We start from the raw sequence: 16,831 nt of genomic DNA, 5'->3' as shown, positions 1-16,831 counted from the left end.
CTTTATTTCTAATGGGGTTGAGTCGTTTTTTGAGAGAGATGGTTGAATTGCTCTCAGTTCTCACTAAAGATTTCCCAAGAAGACGTCTAAACCCTGACAGTGAAGAAATGTTGGCCAGTCAAAAGCCCACAATCAATAACACGAGTTTTCTCAAAGCTCAGCTCTCATTGATACCTGTGTACATATGAGCGTTGCCTGTCCTGATCAGAGCTACGAAAATAAATGATCATAATGGTTCGTTTGACACTGTGATAAAAGTTAGCACAGTAAAAGATAGATGATGGGCAAACCTGCGATGCTGATGATGTTGGAGGGGACGGGGTGCTCTCGTCCCTGGACCTTCCTGTAGATGTCTCTGCCTGAACAGGTGAACAGAAACTGAAACCAGAACAGGGCTGAATCATCACAGCCTGTATCCAGCACCAAGCTGACGGCTTGTGTGTTTAATGTGCGTCTGTTCAGAGGGACAGAATCTGTAAGTCTGTGAAATGTCAGAGGTGTTTTTGTTTAGTAATAGACTTCAAAAATCGGGATGAAATGTGTGTGTTTGCTGTTCAATCTGGATTTATGTTCCTGTGATGCTTTTCATTAACGAAGGTTAGTTATCATTCAACCAGTGCAGGTTAGTTAAAAGGTTAGCTTGATGTCTCTCTACCTCAGCTCATGTGGGAGATGTGGAGACTTAATTTTACTGGATGGTAACTGTGCGCTCGGTCCACAAACGGCATTTTGCAGCTGTGAGCACGTGAACAGTGACAGGCTTACTTCTTTTGTACACAGTCTATGATCGCACCATGGGGCTAGCATCGTAGCAGTGTTCGCCTAGGCTGGCTGTGCTGAGCAATATAAAGGGTGTGCTTTACCATCAGCACATGCCGGGGGGCGGGGTTACACCCACTCTGCTTACACGAGCAGAACACTGACGCTCACACCTGCAGCTCCTCCTCAGGTGGGCATTCAGGTGGAGGGTTGAGCGTTAGACTAACGGACAGTTACAGAGGGCATGTGACGCTAACAGGAAGCAGCGAGGAGTGAAAACAAATCCTGTCTGCTGACGGCAGTATTATTTGATGTTTTTAAAATATTGATGAGCTGTGCTGCTCTCTGAACTGAAATAATAATAACAGTAATAAAATGACGTCCCTGAGCCTGGTTCTGCCGGAGGTTTCTTCCTGTTAAAGGGAGTTTTTCCTTCCCACTTTCGCCAAAGTGCTGCTCATAGGGGGTCATATGATTGTTGGGTTTTTCTCTGTATCTATGAAGCGCCTTGAGGCGACTTTTGTTGTGATTTGGCGCTATATAAATAAAATTGAATTGAGTCTGAGATTTAATTTAATGCTGTTTAAGACTTTTTTAGTAAACGTTTGTGAGAACCTGCAGAGAGTCTGATTAAATGATCCCTCTTTTATTCTGAAGGTCTTACCTTCAAACATTCACATTAATGATCACACTGACGGTTCAGCATCTCAGAGCGCTGAGGACCTGTTTGTGCGTATCTGAGCATGCTCAGTTTGGTTAGAAATAACCTTCCTTGTCTCACAATTTTAAGGCTTCCGGAAACCTCCAGATGTTTCCTAGTCAGGAAAGAGTCTTCTCTTCACTGATTGGCTCAAAACAGGTGATTTTTTGGCACAATAACAGGCTCTAAAGCTCACGTGTTGTCTGTACACTGTAGAAATGGTGACATCAGCATCGGCCGCCTGATTGGTTTTTGTGTGACCATATTTAGATAAGAGGGCGGAGTCATAAGGTTAGTTAATGGCAGCGAGGTTTTTGGGTTGTTACAGTAACTAGAAGTAACTACAGTAGTCAGAAATTCGAAGGCCAGGTTTTGCTGTGAGCGAGTCTGAGACAGTTTCTGCTCAGATTTCATGTTGGACACTCTGAAGGTTCCTCGGGGAAGCGTTTGATCAAAGGTTAATGGATCTTAGAGAAATTTCTGCCAATCACAAGCTGTGAGGAGCACACGTGTTGTCAAAGTGGTGAGGTGCAAAGCCGCCGTTTCCTGCAGGTTTCCCATCATCTCCCAGGTTTAAGTCCTTCTTTAAACGTCTGTCATCGCTGCCTTGGAGAAGCAGCTGATGGTTCAGACTGACACAGAGACGGAGCCTGAAGTTGTCGGGAGCTCACGTCACAGAATTTCAAGCTTGGCGATTGGATGGTGAAATGAACTCTGGGAGTTTGAGGCGGATGAGTGTAAATGACCCCAGAGAGGATCGCTGTTTGAGGGAAAGCTGAATGGGATCGTTCCTGCAGGAACCACGGAGGTCACGCCTTCACAGAACTGAATGAATGTCTTTCCAGATGTTTTCATCTGTATTGTGTCTCAGCTAGGACACAATACCAAAGACAGGCTCTCATTTAGCAAACAGCCATTGCCCTCTCATCCCACTGTGTCTGACGCTGCCTGTGTCTAATCCTTATGTGAAAGATAAGTCCTGACATCGGGTTTCTCCTGTTATCCCTCACTCATTAGCTTCAGGAACTAAAAACCTGCATGGTTAGGTTCAGGGAAAGCTTGTGATTGGACCAAAACATCGCTTTGCATCAGGAAACTGCTCGTTCTGCACTGAGAGCATGTCTCACGCTCAGCCAGTCTGGAAACAGCCGGCCTAACAGTCACACCTGCTCTTCCAGCTGCTTTGGGATGATGATTTTTTAAATACTCGCTGATGTGTTTGACTTAAAATGTTATTTACTATAATTTCTCTTCTATTTCCACCAACTTCATTAAAGTTGAGACGCTCTGTGGCTCAGCGAAATAACAGGAATGATGGTGTTGCAGCGTGCCGATGGACGCCATGTTTAAATTACCCTGAGCTTCTTCCCCTGCATGATGCCCTGAAAGAAAACATAACAAGAGGTGCGCTGGTGCTGTTTCATCTGTGATCACGATGACGCACAGAACGGGTCAGGGCATTTCAAATGCTGAGCATAGCCTGTACGTAAAAGATGGACTCCAATTCTGAAGCCACTTTTCAGTTATTTATTTGTATAAAATGTCTGGAGTCATGTATGATTTTCGTTCCACTTCTCACGTGTGCACCACTTTGTGTTGGTCTTTCACCTGGAAGTCCAATAACATTGATTCATGTTTGTGGCTGTAATGTGACAAAATGTGGAAAAGTTCAAGGGGGCCGAATACTTTTGCAAGCCACTGTAGCTAGGTCCACTCTGTGGCGGCGTTCAGGACGCATGCAGTCACATGACCAGCTCTACGCGGGATATGCCAATCACCCGTCGCACGTTGGTGACCACAGTGAAACACAAACGCTTCTCGGGCCTGGTGGAGCAGTGGGAACGGGCTTTGGTCTGTTTGTAAATCTGAGATTCGGGGCTTCGTCTCAGGCGCCCAACGTTTAAAGGTGATGAATGAGAGTCACGTGAAGAGCTTACAAGACGCCGCTACCATCGTACACGTTGCTTTAAGTGTTGACACACTTTGAAAGCCAACATTTACACCACTGACAGGTGTCTTACCATACAGCTGTTTGTCTATCAAAAAGTCACAAAAAGCACAAATTAACACACACATACAGTGAATGCTCACATGTCAGATATCGTCTCACTGCTGGCTTTCACCTACCTGTCTTAACGAATCCACCTGAAAGGACAGCAAGTACGAAACAGGAAGTCAGAGTTAGTCATTTGGTTTTGTGGCAATTCTTAGAAATCATGAAAGCGACACACATAAACGGTTTGCAGACAGGAAGGGGACAAAGAAAGCGGCTTACCGACTTCCTGAAGCAACACAGCTGAAGAGAAGAAAGAGACGAGAGAGACATGAAGCAGAAGTGACATCAGAAGGTCTCTGTTTGACACACCTGTCCTCAATCTGGACTTCATGCTGCTGAACGAACGCGTGACAAACGTGACGCCAACGACGGTTCGAGCGGTGGTCAGCTGTTAGTTTACTGTTACATCTAACACAAATTTAAAGTGTGCGATTAACACGGACACGTGCAGGTTTCATATGAGAGTCCAGGCTGAATGGACCTGACCCGTCCTCCCCAACCTGCCAGCATCACAGCTTGACCGGACACATCCGCATCTGTCCACACCTGGACCAACAAGGAAGCGAGAATCTCTCTCCTAGCCTCTCCGGGACTAAGATAAGACGAACTAGCATGTTCTAGTGAGGCGAACTGGGCGAAGACACAAACTCCACAAAAACCACCTGAAAACCCAGTGAAACACCCAGGCTGCCTCAGTACACTCAGGGAAATGAAAGTGGGCGGTTGTTACGTTTAAAAGATTCAAACTGGTAATCTGAACAAAATAACTTCCTGTTTCTGTGGTGACCATAATTCCAAAGATTTGAGACCACGGGAAAATCACTGGAGTTATAAGAGGCAGACGACCACACAGACGACGTGTATGCTATCGCTCTTTATTGTGGTTTAACCTGTCAGAGACAAAAACGTGCAGAAAGTTGTGTATCGAGCCTTGTGATCAGAACCTTCCTGCTGTTTTTAAGCCTGGATTGACAGCTCAGTGGCACAGCGGTTACCACTGTTGCCTCACAGCAAGAAGGTCCTGTGGTCAAATCCACAATCTGGCCGAGTTTGCAGTGGGTACTCTGACTTCCTCCCACAACTGAAAAGTTAGGTTAGTTGGTGTTTCTAAATTACCTGTGAGTGCAAATGGTTGTCTGTCTCTCTGTGTTAGCCCTGCGACAGAATGGTGACCTATCCAGGGTTTGCCCCGCCTCTCGCCCTATCACGTCCGGATAGGCCCCGGTAACCATGGTAAAAGTGTTTTTACGTTAAGTGGCCCTCGAGGCCTGGAGTTGGACACCCCTGGTCTAGAATTTGTTGAACACTCTAAAAAATTAAGTCTTTAAATGAACTTAATGAAAAGGATTTCCACATTAATAAATGGCTTTCTGTCAGCATTAGGCATTTTTTTCAGACTAACATCATTTTCATGGGTTGGATCAACTTAAATAAATTAAGTTAGACTCAACTGCAGTAAATAAGTTGATCCAACTCCATTAAGTTATAATAACAGCATTGCATAATGCTAAAATAAAGCAATTTAATCACATGAAAATTCTTTCCATTATTTGTTCATGTTATTCAATTTAGTCCAAAGGAGTTTATTTAAAAATCACAAATCGCCACAGCAGTCGCCTCAAGTTAAAGACCCTGCAATGAAAACCCAACAATCATATGACCCCCTTTGAGCAAGCACTTTGGCGACAGTGGGAAGGACAAACTCCCTTTGAACAGGAAGAAACCTCCAGCAGAACCAGGCTCAGGGAGGGGCGGGGCCATCCAAGAGCTGTTAAACGCCACAGGTGACCTGGTTACACGTGCCTTCACATCACAAACCCGACGAGAAGAAAAAGCGACACCGGGTGTTCGCCATAAACGTCTGAGTGAACGGCAACAATACTGTGTGAAGATTTCTATGAACCCGGAGAAAAGAATCAACGCGTTGATTTTGTTGTCGCCTTATGTATCGATAAAGTTGACTCAAACTGTCCTAGCACCTCTCAGCACTGATAATTCAGTCTGGACCAATAGGACGCCAGCTGAGGGCAAAGGAGTGACAGCAGCAAAGACAAACTCCACAAAGACAGGCAAAGGAGGACAGGTCAGAGGTCGTCAGAGGTTAAGGTGCCCGTCCACACCTGTCCATCTCCTCCTGTTCCAGTACGGCTCCTGCAGCTCTACGTAGAAGCTGGCATTCTTATCATACTCCTCGTGATCGATTATTTTAATGGCTATGATCTTCCTGTGGGGGGAGGGGGGTCAGAGGTCAAGGGTCATGCATTAGTTCACACAAACACAGACACCTTGTCTGCCTGCTGGGATGCAAAAACATGATTAGCTCAGATTATTAAAGGATGAGCTCAACTCAAACTTCCCCGCACTCGTTATGACATTAAACACCACATCAACAGGGCTGACTGAGGTCAAAGGTTATCAGTGATATAGAAGGGGTCAGGGTACAGGAAGGCGACACCCCCCCACCTTTCCTCTCACTCATCTCCAGCAGCCGAGGCTCTCCGATCTCCAGGAAGAAGTTCTTGTTCTTCTCGTACTCTTCGTCATCGATTATATTTATCCGAATGGTTTTGCTGAAACAGAGAAAAGCCGGAAAGAGAGTTTGCAGAAGGAGAAGCGTGCAGAAGCCCGAGACACCGCAAAAGGAGAAACACGGCGGGCAGAGGGAGACGCCGCCGACATTTACACACACACACCGCGTGACCTCGTGTTTCTGTTCGCCGGCACCGCTTCGTACGAACGTTATGTGCGCAGCTCTCTGAGCTCCAACCCTAAACCAGGCCAGTACTATGCTTAATATTTATGACTCCAGGAAATCAAATCTGAGTTGTTCAGGTGAGGCAGCAGAGTTAGGAGTGTGAGGACGCACAGAAGAGAGTCAGTCATTTCTGAATTTCATGTGAAACAGAGAAGACGAGAGGACGGCGAGGAGATCTCATGATGACACAGTTTGTTTGTTCGGTGTTGGAGGCGGAGCTGGAGGCTACAGCAGGCCGTGTGTGTGTGTGTGAATGGAAACTGCATCCACTCCCATGTTTATTTAATGTGAGCAGATTGATGCTTTGGGGCTTTCTCAGTGATCCAAGGACACGGTTTGTTTGGTGTCACAGTTTCTGGACACTTTCAGCTTTGTGGATGTTTGAGTTTCAGTTTTATTCATCCAAAGAATCTGTAAATAAAATAAAAGCAATCAAAGAACTCACAGACAAAAGAGCTGATTTAAAACCAGTAAATCATCATCAAAGTTATCTGCAAAGACAGAAGGTTGTTTGGGATCAGCGAGGATGACTTAGATCTCACTTTGTGCCGATTCATTATTATTTAACTTTTAAGTCATCTTTAAAGAACCTGATAATGCAGATTACAGTTACTGCTGCTCATTTTAATACTCGTCTGTTTGTTTCCACCTCGAGTATATTTAGTGCTGGTTACAGATCGACCATGTTACCATGGAAGGAGTGCCCAGGTGATTCTCAGGTGGAGGTAAATCTCACAGCACCAGAGGAGCACCTTCTGTTCCCTATAGCAGGAACACAAGACTCTAAAAAGTCCCATCAGAAGGAAACAGCTGGAAGGACAGCTGGACAGGAAAGGACGGGACAAACATGGACACTAACTGAACCCGCCCGGCCGAGACTCTCTGCCGTAAAGCTACAACCACACTCACAGCTTTGCCGTAAACCAAAGAACGCGCAGAGACTCGGACGTCCACGGCGCGTCCTCAGATATTAACTGTGTAAATGTGAGGTCTCTGTGTAAACAGGACTGAAAACAGAAGCTCATAAACTCATTTTATCAAACACAGAAACACGTCACACGTTAAAGCTGACAAAATGAGCTGTTCTGAGATCAGTTTTAAAGCAGGACAGCAAATCTAAACTGCGGGTTTAGCATCGTCTTGCTCCATCATGAGGTGCACAGGCACTGACACGCCCCCATCAGAGCTGCAGGCTGATGTTTGGTTGGGTCTGACCTCAGATCAGTTTTAAAGGAGCTTTGGAGCTGTAACTTGTATGTATGGAAGACACGCTGAGCTGCTCACAGACGCTGACTTCGCAGGTCGGCGACCCTCTGCCTCTCTAAGACGGCGGTTTGATGCTGTGATCGCGCGTCCTCTTCCTTCACCTGTTTCTCTTTTTGCAGAATTTTTTTAAAGTTGTTGCCATGAAATTCAAAATGACCTCATATTTTTCTAACAATGGAAAATGTTGTCAGTTTAAAGCTTTGATTCGTTGTCTGTGTTTTATTGTAAATAAAATAAGCATCCTGAGTTTTGTGCATCTGGGTTGTAAAATCTTGAAAGCTGCTTCGTTGCAGTGACAGAGCGTGAATGCACCGAGGAGCTACAAATGGAAACGCTCTCCGAGCTGCAGAGGTCTGTGTGATTTACTGCCTCTATAAAAATCAGAGATTACATATAAACTCTACGTAAGTCAGCTTTTTATCACTGCAGAGGGTTTCTGTGGAGGAAGGAGAAACGAGATAAAAAGTACACCGAGTCTGCAGACGTGGCCGCCGGCCAGCAGCGACCTCCCCCGTCGTCGGCCGTGACAGGAACAAGCTGCAGTGATGTGTCTGCTTTATGGGCTGATGCTGCGACGAAGAGCAGGGACGAGGTGCTGCTGCCTGAACGCGGGCTGGCCTAATAAGGAAGAGAGCAGCGTGGTGTTTATCTGCTCCGCACAGCAGACAGAAGACATCTGACACACTGAAAATCCCCCACACCTCCAGCCGCCTGAGAAAAGATGGAAACACGAGCGAACATCCAGCATCCGTGCAGCAGGCAGCTACAGGCAGCTACAGGCAGCAGCAGGCAGCTGCAGGCCGCCCCCTCAGCGAGCCGCTGCCATGCAGGATGCAGGTGTGCACACCTGCAGCAGCTGTTACGTTTCAAATCATCACACTTTCACTGATCCGGCATCCGACCACACACCGCCATGATGTCACAGACTGCTTTGACTGGCAGCGACAGACACCTTACACCAGGGCTGTCAAACATAAGGCCCGGGGGCCACAATCGGGCCCCTGGATGGCTTTGGAAAATGTGAAGGAGGGCATAAATTGTTGGCTGTATTTGAATACATTTCCTGCAACGCTCATTCACGCTGCACCAACGTGACAGAAAACACTGAAAGTTGTGTTGCCGTCTACGACACAAACGTCAGATTTTTATTTATTTCACAAACGTCCTTAATGAGAAAAAAGCTTTTTCTGTGACTTAACTGAAACTTTATGTTTTATAATTACAGGAGAGTCTGGCCAATGACAGAAGGCCTAGTTTCACTGAGCCCACCCAATCAGGAGCAGAGATGGGCAGTAACTGTAATCTGATTACTTTTTTCAGGTAACGAGTAAAGTAAGGGATTACTATTGCAAAAACAGTAATTAGATTACCGTTACTTTCCCGTAGGAACGCTGCGTTACTGCGTTACTAAAACCGTGACTTTTTGTGAGAGTGTCTCATGACAGTGACATAAGCGAGTGCGACGTTCGTGACAACAGCTGTGTGCAGATCAACAATGGATCATATATCGAGTGCAGAGAGAGTATGAGCGTGCAGCGTTTAAAGCGTGGAAGTACTGACCTTACTTTGAGTTTGATTCCATAAAAAGTGACAAAAACATTAGTGTCCGCTGTGCGTGGGAAGAAAACTTCTTTTTACAGCGAAAAAACCCCTAAACTTCCAACAAGCACCGAGTAGCTACGACGTAATGGGAAACTCACAGAGAAACTCGCGGATTCTTCCACTGACCGCGGCACACCTGCACCAGGGTAAACCTCCGCCTACCCCACTCCTGCTTTACAGGTGAAAATAGAGCAACAGGACCGCTGAGTCTTTGACTTTATTTATTTTCTGCTGTGTTTTACTTGCATCTATTTGAAACACTGAGTGTAAACACACAAAATATTTTATTTTATGTGCTGGAATGTGCAGAAAATAGGTTTAAATGTTAAACTAATTTCTTCCAGTCAGAGAATGTTGCATATAATTAAATGTTTGCTTGATGCATAAAGTTAAAAGATTAAAACTAATAAAACAAGTTTTAAAAAGAGACTTTTCCATCTGATTACATTTTGTATGATGGATTATGTAAAAAAAGTAGAATTGGGCTGAGAGATCTATCGCTTTATCACCTGTTCAGGTTGTAAATCGTGTTTTTAAAAAGTAACTAAGTAATTAATTACTTTTGAAAATAAGTAATCAGTAAAGTAACGGGATTACTTTTTTGGGGAAGTAATCGGTAATTAGTTCCTGATTACTTTTTTCAAGTAACTTGACCAACACTGATCAGGAGTGAGGTGATGTCACACATTCGTTTGACACAAAGTGAGCATATTTGGAGACATGGGTGGAGTCATAATGTAGTGTGGCAGTGAGAAAAGTAACGCTTTATGTAGCCTTGACACGACACGGAAAGAAATAACAAGGAAAGGAAAGAAGGAAAGACAAAGAAGGAAAGGAAAAACGGAAAGGAAAGAAGACAAGGAAGGAAAGAAAGAAGGAAGGGCCCGGTCTCTGCTCTTCTGTTGGAGCCGTCATATCGCTCCTTCCTCGCGTTGACAAAAACCGGACACAGGAAATGCTACGGCTGCCTCGGTGACGGCTACGAACTATAAACCGGCGCAATGATGCCAGGACAGCAGACACATTCCAGGAAGAGTTTCATATGTTTAATATCTCATCATTTACTGGATTGTCTGACACCTAGAAGAAGGTGATCCAGATCAATCACGTGTCGGAGGGCCAATCAGAGCTCCGCCCTCTCAAACACATCGAGGGTGCAGCTTCACAACGCGTGACCTGCTGAGGCGCAAACACCGCCGTCCCCACAGACAGCTGTTTACAGCCAGGGGACACCTGCAGGGTGTGACACGCATCGAGTCACGCTGTAACATAATCACAAAGCACACAGTGGCTGATTTGCTGGGCGCCATCACATGACCTGACAGTCTGCCTGAGGCAAAGCAGACGCTGCCTCTGGGAAAAAGAATCACTTGGATAAGACCATCAAATGTTCCCGTCAGGACGACTGCAGCAGCCCTTCACCTGGATCACCTGTCCAGCTGTTTCAACATCACTACATCAGCTGCGTGTCAAACTGAATGCCATCGAGCACGTTCACCGCCGCCATGCAGCGTGCAGGCGTTTGTGTACCTGACTCGCTGCAGCTTTGATGGATGCAAGCTGTGCGGCTTGTCCTGCTTCTGTCACTGGAGGACTTTCCTTCAAACTCACTGAGCAGCACACACAGTGCTGACGGGGAGGCGTGCAGACTGACGGTGCGCCTAATAAACTGACTATAAACGACCCGCCTGCAGCCATCTGTCTCCCGGGTGACTGAACGCAGCCTAAAACAGGACGTGCCGTGGAGCTTGGAGATCCTGCCTCTGCTGCGATAACTCCATCGGTCTATATAAGGCTGCGGCCGCAGCGCTGCCAGCGTCCTCATTAATAAACTCAAACACAGGACGAGCGAGGCAGCGTCTCCATTCCAGCACGCCGTCCTCTTCCTTTCGCGGATATAAATGTTTTCATTTGAGACGTGGAAAGAGGCGACCTGCAGCCACTATGCCAGGCATGTAAGGCTGAAGACACAAGTCACGTGACTGTGTGGAGGCGGAGTTACACTCAGACCGGGATACAAGAGCTGTGAGGCATTTCGCTCGTTTTCATCGTGACCTACGACCTCAGCACCCTGAGTGGTCACTAGGATTACTCTACCTAAACACAGTAGTTAGATTACTTCTACACATGGTGTGCCCCAAATGTTTGATGTAGTTTTCTTAACTTGTGGCTTTATATTTATGCACGGCGGCTGGCCCCGCCGTGTGGCTCCACACCACCAGCAACCTGTGTGTGTGTGTGTGTGTGTGTGTGTCTGTGTGTGTCTGTGTGTGTGTCTGTGTGTGTGTGTGTGTGTGTGTGTGTGTCTGTGTGTGTGTGTGTGTCTGTGTGTCTGTCTGTGTGTGTGTGTGTGTGTGTGTGTGTGTGTGTGTCTGTGTGTGTGTGTGTCTGTCTGTCTGTGTGTGTGTGTGTGTGTGTGTGCGTGCACATGTGAGTGTGTGTGTGTGTGTGTGTGTGTCTGTGTGTGTGTGTGTGTGTGTGTGTGTGTGTGTGTCTGTGTGTGTGTGTGTCTGTCTGTGTGTGTGTGTGTGTGTGTGCGCGCGCACATGTGTGTGTGTGTGTGCGCACATGTGTGTGTGTGTGTGTGTGTGTGTGTGTGTGTGTGTGTGTGTGTGTGTGCGTGCACATGTGTGTGTGTGTGTGTGTGTGTGTGTGTGTCTGTGTGTGTGTGTGTGTGTGTCTGTGTGTGTGTCTGTGTGTGTGTGTGTGCGTCTTAATTCTACATGAGGATTGTGGATTCATTCATTAAAGTTGTGGATTAATTACCTTTAAAGATCAGGACCAGCTATGTGTGACGTGGAAGCAGAAGCTGAATAATAATGGAGTGGATTTATATAGCGCCTTTCAAGGCACCCAAAGCGCTTTACAATACCACTAATCATTCACTCTCACATTCACACACTGACAAATTTGAGTTCTCTGACTCTTGTTTAGTGTCAGCAGCATCTGATGGTGCTTCAGGTGTCGAGTGATTAAACTCGATGGAAGTGATGCTTCTGATGTTGAAACTATTGTCTGCGTCGTGTACAGTTTAAAGAGGTGATGAAAAAATTCCCATGCCTGTTCATTAGAATAATCTGGAAAGGTTTGAAATCTACAGAGTGATCCGTACGTAAATCCATTTATATTTTAGGATTAATAAGAAACCATGTAAGAGAAGCCAGGCCTGCCACGTGATGGTGTAAGGGCTAACCTCTTAACATGTTCGGTTTTGTTTCAGCCACATGCCAAACAGACAGTAGAAAATGTTAGGTCACAAAGAAATGCAATTCTCCTTAAAAAGCTGATCCATGAACTAATCCAAACATGACTGAACTCAAACCCTAACTCTAGTCCTGGAGGAGGAGCCAAAACACTGGTGGGTGCGAAGCGATTAGCATGTAAGATACTGTTACTATAACACCTGTGGAGCTAAAGTTGTTTCAGATCGTTAAAGAGGATTCGTACTTACGAAATCTCATCGTTCTCAAACTCCAGAACTCCGTGTGTATCCTCAAAGTCCTCGCCGCCTCCTTTAGCGGACCCCTGTATCGTTTTGTAGGGCACTACCACAACGCCGCGTGCTCCTGAGGTCCGGATCACCTTGACCTCCATCACCCCGACGCTCTCGCTCACGGTCATCACTGGCTCCTCGAACGTAAAGATCCCGGCGTGGTCATCATCAAATATGGTAACGGTGGCCGTGCAGGGCAAACCCAGACCTGCGAGGGTGTCCACGTGGTTTGCCTCGTGACTGTTCGAACCCTCAGCTGTAACTCTGACGTTGCTTAGGTGAACCAGGAAGTGCTCGTCTTCTTCAAAGATGTCGTCATCGATAATATCGATGCGGATTTCTTTTTCCGTCTCACCGGGTTTGAACACAACTGTTCCTTCTGTGAACTGATAATCTGAGCCGGCGTTGGCGGTGCCGTCTTCTGTCCGGTAATCCACGGAGACCGTGCTGGTCAGGTCTCCGCCACGTCGAACCACATTCAGTGCCACGCTGCCGCAGTTCTCCAAACACTGGTAGGTACCAGGGTCGAAGATCACTTTGGAAGAGAAGTCGTTCACCGACACCTCAGAGAAGATATCATGGGTGGCTCTCTTGGCTTGGTCAGCGGCATGCTTCTTCAGGACGTTACCCGCTCCTGTCATGATTCTGGTCGCTTGGCAGCGGTAGAAAGCTCGACTCTTCTGTTGCTGGGTTAAAACTTGGTAATTCGCAAGCTCCATCAGCTGCTCCATCTCCTTCTCCGGATGTTTCTGTTTCAGCTCCTTCAGGATCCTCGCCACCTCCCTGCGGGCCTCCTCCTCATCCAGCTCCTTCCCTTCAAATCCTGCCTCTCCATCTGTGAACTCCTCTCCATGAGAGTTGAGCATTTTTCCATCCATTTCAATGTCAACCTTTGAGGGAAGTTCTGGTTCTCCCTCCATTTCGATGATCACTCCTTTCCGCTTCCCCGCCCTGTATCGCTTGTACATGTATTTGTAGAAAAGAAGTCTGCGATCCGCTATGTACGCCAATCCAACGCAAAGTGGGAAGAAGAAGAGCGTGAGAAGCCCCTCCCATATTTCCACAACTCCTGGAGAAAAGACAGCCAGGATCAGATAAAGCCAGGTGTAAGCAAAGACGCTCCAGGCAGCGGTGATGAAGAACACGCGCAAGTGCTTCACTTTTCTGGTCTCTCCTTCAGGAATGACAGACACACACAGCCCGATGATGACGAACATGTTGAAGGCGGCGCTTCCTACGATGGTGTTGGGACCGAGCTCCCCGGCATTGAAGTTGTGCCCACAAACCTCCACCACTGAGAGGAGGATCTCTGGGGCGGATGAACCCAGTGCCATCAGGGTCAGGTTGGACACTGTCTCATTCCAGATGCGTACAGTCGTCGTGATCTTCTCACCGTTTGGTTTCTTGATGGTGATCCGTCTCTCCTGGGAGGTGATGACTTCGATGGATGCCATGAAGCGATCGGCGATAATGGAGACCCCTAAGAACATGTACGCTAACCCCACGAAGTATATGGTTGCTCTGGCGAGGCGGTCAGTGAAGGCTGGGTTTTCTGGCTTCCACATAGGAAGGATAACGCCCTCTATGCAGTTGGTGCTTCCACCACATTTGCTGTGGTTGGTGGCTGTCTGGTTGGAGGTGAGAGTCAGAGTAGAGCCCGCTGCTGCTGAATATGGAAACTCAGTTGAGATGACGGTCAGAAAGAAAATCAGCTTATAGGTGAAGAACATCGGCATGGTCCTGGCTGGGCTCATGGTGCTTCAGCTCCCTTAAACCTGTAAGATACAGAGAGAGTGCTCATTATTCTGGTTTCTCCCTAATTATGTTTAAAACCGAGCTGGAGCTGAAGCCTTGTTCCACATTCAAACTAGCTCTACTTCTAAAAGTGGCTGTGAAACTGGCAGCAGCAGTGCTTCAGTGAAAAAAGGAGAGTCTGTCCTCTCATCTGTATGAAAGCTAAAGTCTGTCCTGACCCACACATGAGTCATGTTCTCATGAGATGGGCTTGGTTTGTGAAACATGAAATGCTTCTGGCAGGCTCAACAATATGGGGTGGCTGTAGCTCAGAAATCTGCTCTCTCCTTCTAGTACTGACAGGGAGAGAGAGCAGATTTCTTCTTCATTGGCTTCCTGTTAAATCCAGAATTCAAAATCCTGCTCCTCACATACAAGGTCTTAAATAATCAGGCCCCATCTTATCTTAATGACCTTGTAGTACCATATCACCCTATTAGAGCACTTCGCTCTCGCTCTGCAGGCCTACTTGTTGTTCCTAGAGTATTTAAAAGTAGAATGGGAGGCAGAGCCTTCAGTTTTCAGGCCCCTCTTCTGTGGAACCAGCTTCCAGTTTGGATTCAGGAGACAGACACTATCTCTACTTTCAAGATTAGGCTTCAAACTTTCCTTTTTGCTAAAGCATATAGTTAGGGCTGGACCAGGTGACCTTCCCACTGTCGCCAAAGTGCTTGCTCATAGGGGGTCATATGATTGTTGGGTTTTTCTCTGTATGTATTATTGTAGGGTCTACCTTACAACATCAAGCACCTTGAGCCGACTGTTGTTGTGATTTGAATTGAATAGATCAGGTCAGCTACACAGCAAATTCAAAAGTGTTAAATGTTTTGGTGTTAATAGTCTTCTTGCAAAAGTAGAGTTAATTTTACTCTAAGTAGAGTCACATTCTTTTAACCACCAACAGAGTAAATTCACAGACTCCGCCCCCAGCACGGCTCCAATCGAAGCTGAAGTGAAGCCGTTTCAGAACATTTTGCTCTACATATTCGAGTTGTTTGCCATGCTTGGTAAGTCATTTTTTCAAAGATTGTTTCAATTATTATTCTGAGCTTTTACTTCTGTGGCTCTTTGGAGTTGAGACAAAGCTGTGTGAAAGGCATTAGCCATGTTGCTCGCTGATAGCATAATATTCTGTTTTAGCTAGCTGAAAGGTATTGTTTGCGGGCAAATACCACAGCACTGAAAAAAGCTTGCATGTGAATTTTCAGTCAAACTTTTGGTCAAATACACCTAAAACAATGTCTAGAATGTGAAATGTTGGTATAATGGTGCTACTTGAAGCCTGAAAACGATCGCCCATAAAAAAAAACGAGCAAACAGCAGTAGCAGACGTCCTGACTGGATTCTACGTTAGCATAGATCCCTCCAGAGTTTGGTGCACACGGTTTAGGTAAAAATGAAAAAGGTTGAGGTTTTACATTTAGTTCAGTATTACCTGTTGCCTGTGTCCTTGTCTTTTGGGAAAATACTTTACACAAGTAGTGGCTCAAAGAGGATTCCTTTTTTTTTTACTGTGCTGCAATTGTTTACTGGATTATTTGTGCCATTAATTAGTGTCAACTAATTTTTATTCAATCTCCACACAGGATATGCTTGTGAAGATGGAATATGGGGGAGAGCAGAAGTGCGTTGAAGTTCCACAAAGGGATGAATGAAGGACATGCATATTGTATTGAAGAAATAAGTGATGAGAATGCTGTTATTTGCATTTACCATGTCAGACCTTTTGATAAACAAAATTCTAATGAAAGTGAGAACATGTACACTGTTACATCTTTCAGAAAATGTTTTGAAATCTTGGTGCACAGTTCAGAATAAATGTTTTTCAAAAACCATTGCGTCTTTTTAGCAAATGTTTATTTCCAAAAGAAATTTCTAGGAGTTCAGAACAGTAAAATTCCCGCTTTTTAGAATGAATTAGAAGATAACTCTTACGTAGTTAAACTAAAATACTCTTTGAGAGTTAATATATAAACTCTTAACACCAAGTGTTAAATTATCAACTCCAGACAGATTTGGTGTTTAACACTAAATCAGAGTTAACGTACCAACTCTCCAAAAAGAGTTAAATTAACACTCTCTGGTGTGGACCCATATAGACACTTTAATAGTGTTGAAATCAAATCCGACAGTGTTAATTTGGACATGCTGGATTTGCTGTGTACTAATCAAAAGGTTGGCAGTTTGATCCCTGCTCCTGTCTCCATGCCAAGGTATCTGTGGGCAAGACACTGAACCTCATGTTGCTCTCTGAGGCATTCTTCAGAGTGTGGCTGTTAGAGAGAAAGCACTTGAGTAGAAAAAAAGTGTTTGTGTGAATGTGATAGTGCAGATGGGGCGGAGCCACAGAGCAGCTCCTCCTATTTCAACCCTACACCAGCAACACTGAAGTCTAATGAGAGGCTG

General features: G+C 45.8%; 1 protein-coding gene across 5 annotated transcripts in view; it reads right to left on the bottom strand.

Annotated features, from left to right (window-relative positions):
* Positions 1–16,831, bottom strand: part of slc8a1a (solute carrier family 8 member 1a) — a 29,162-nt gene that overhangs the window by 10,061 nt on the left and 2,270 nt on the right. For 4 of the 5 annotated variants that reach the window (XM_085408178.1, XM_085408177.1, XM_085408179.1 and 1 more), the window contains exons 2-7: positions 12,590–14,406; positions 5,979–6,085; positions 3,735–3,755; positions 3,587–3,604; positions 3,481–3,495; positions 291–359 (exon numbers count right to left, since the gene is read on the bottom strand). In XM_085408178.1, coding sequence (XP_085264304.1) covers positions 291–359; positions 3,481–3,495; positions 3,587–3,604; positions 3,735–3,755; positions 5,979–6,085; positions 12,590–14,385 — 2,026 coding nt within the window. In that variant the 5' untranslated portion in view covers positions 14,386–14,406. The remainder of the gene's footprint in view (positions 1–290; positions 360–3,480; positions 3,496–3,586; positions 3,605–3,734; positions 3,756–5,978; positions 6,086–12,589; positions 14,407–16,831) is intronic. The other variant, XM_085408181.1, reaches the window with a different exon arrangement.

This window comes from Rhamphochromis longiceps, linkage group LG6 (genome assembly GCF_057381845.1).
Source record: "Rhamphochromis longiceps isolate RC_006_pf linkage group LG6, R_longiceps_female_GT1.1, whole genome shotgun sequence".
NCBI lineage: Eukaryota > Metazoa > Chordata > Actinopteri > Cichliformes > Cichlidae > Rhamphochromis > Rhamphochromis longiceps.
The sequence above is the reverse complement of the archived record's forward strand: the minus strand, read 5'-3'. Positions and strand labels throughout refer to the sequence as shown.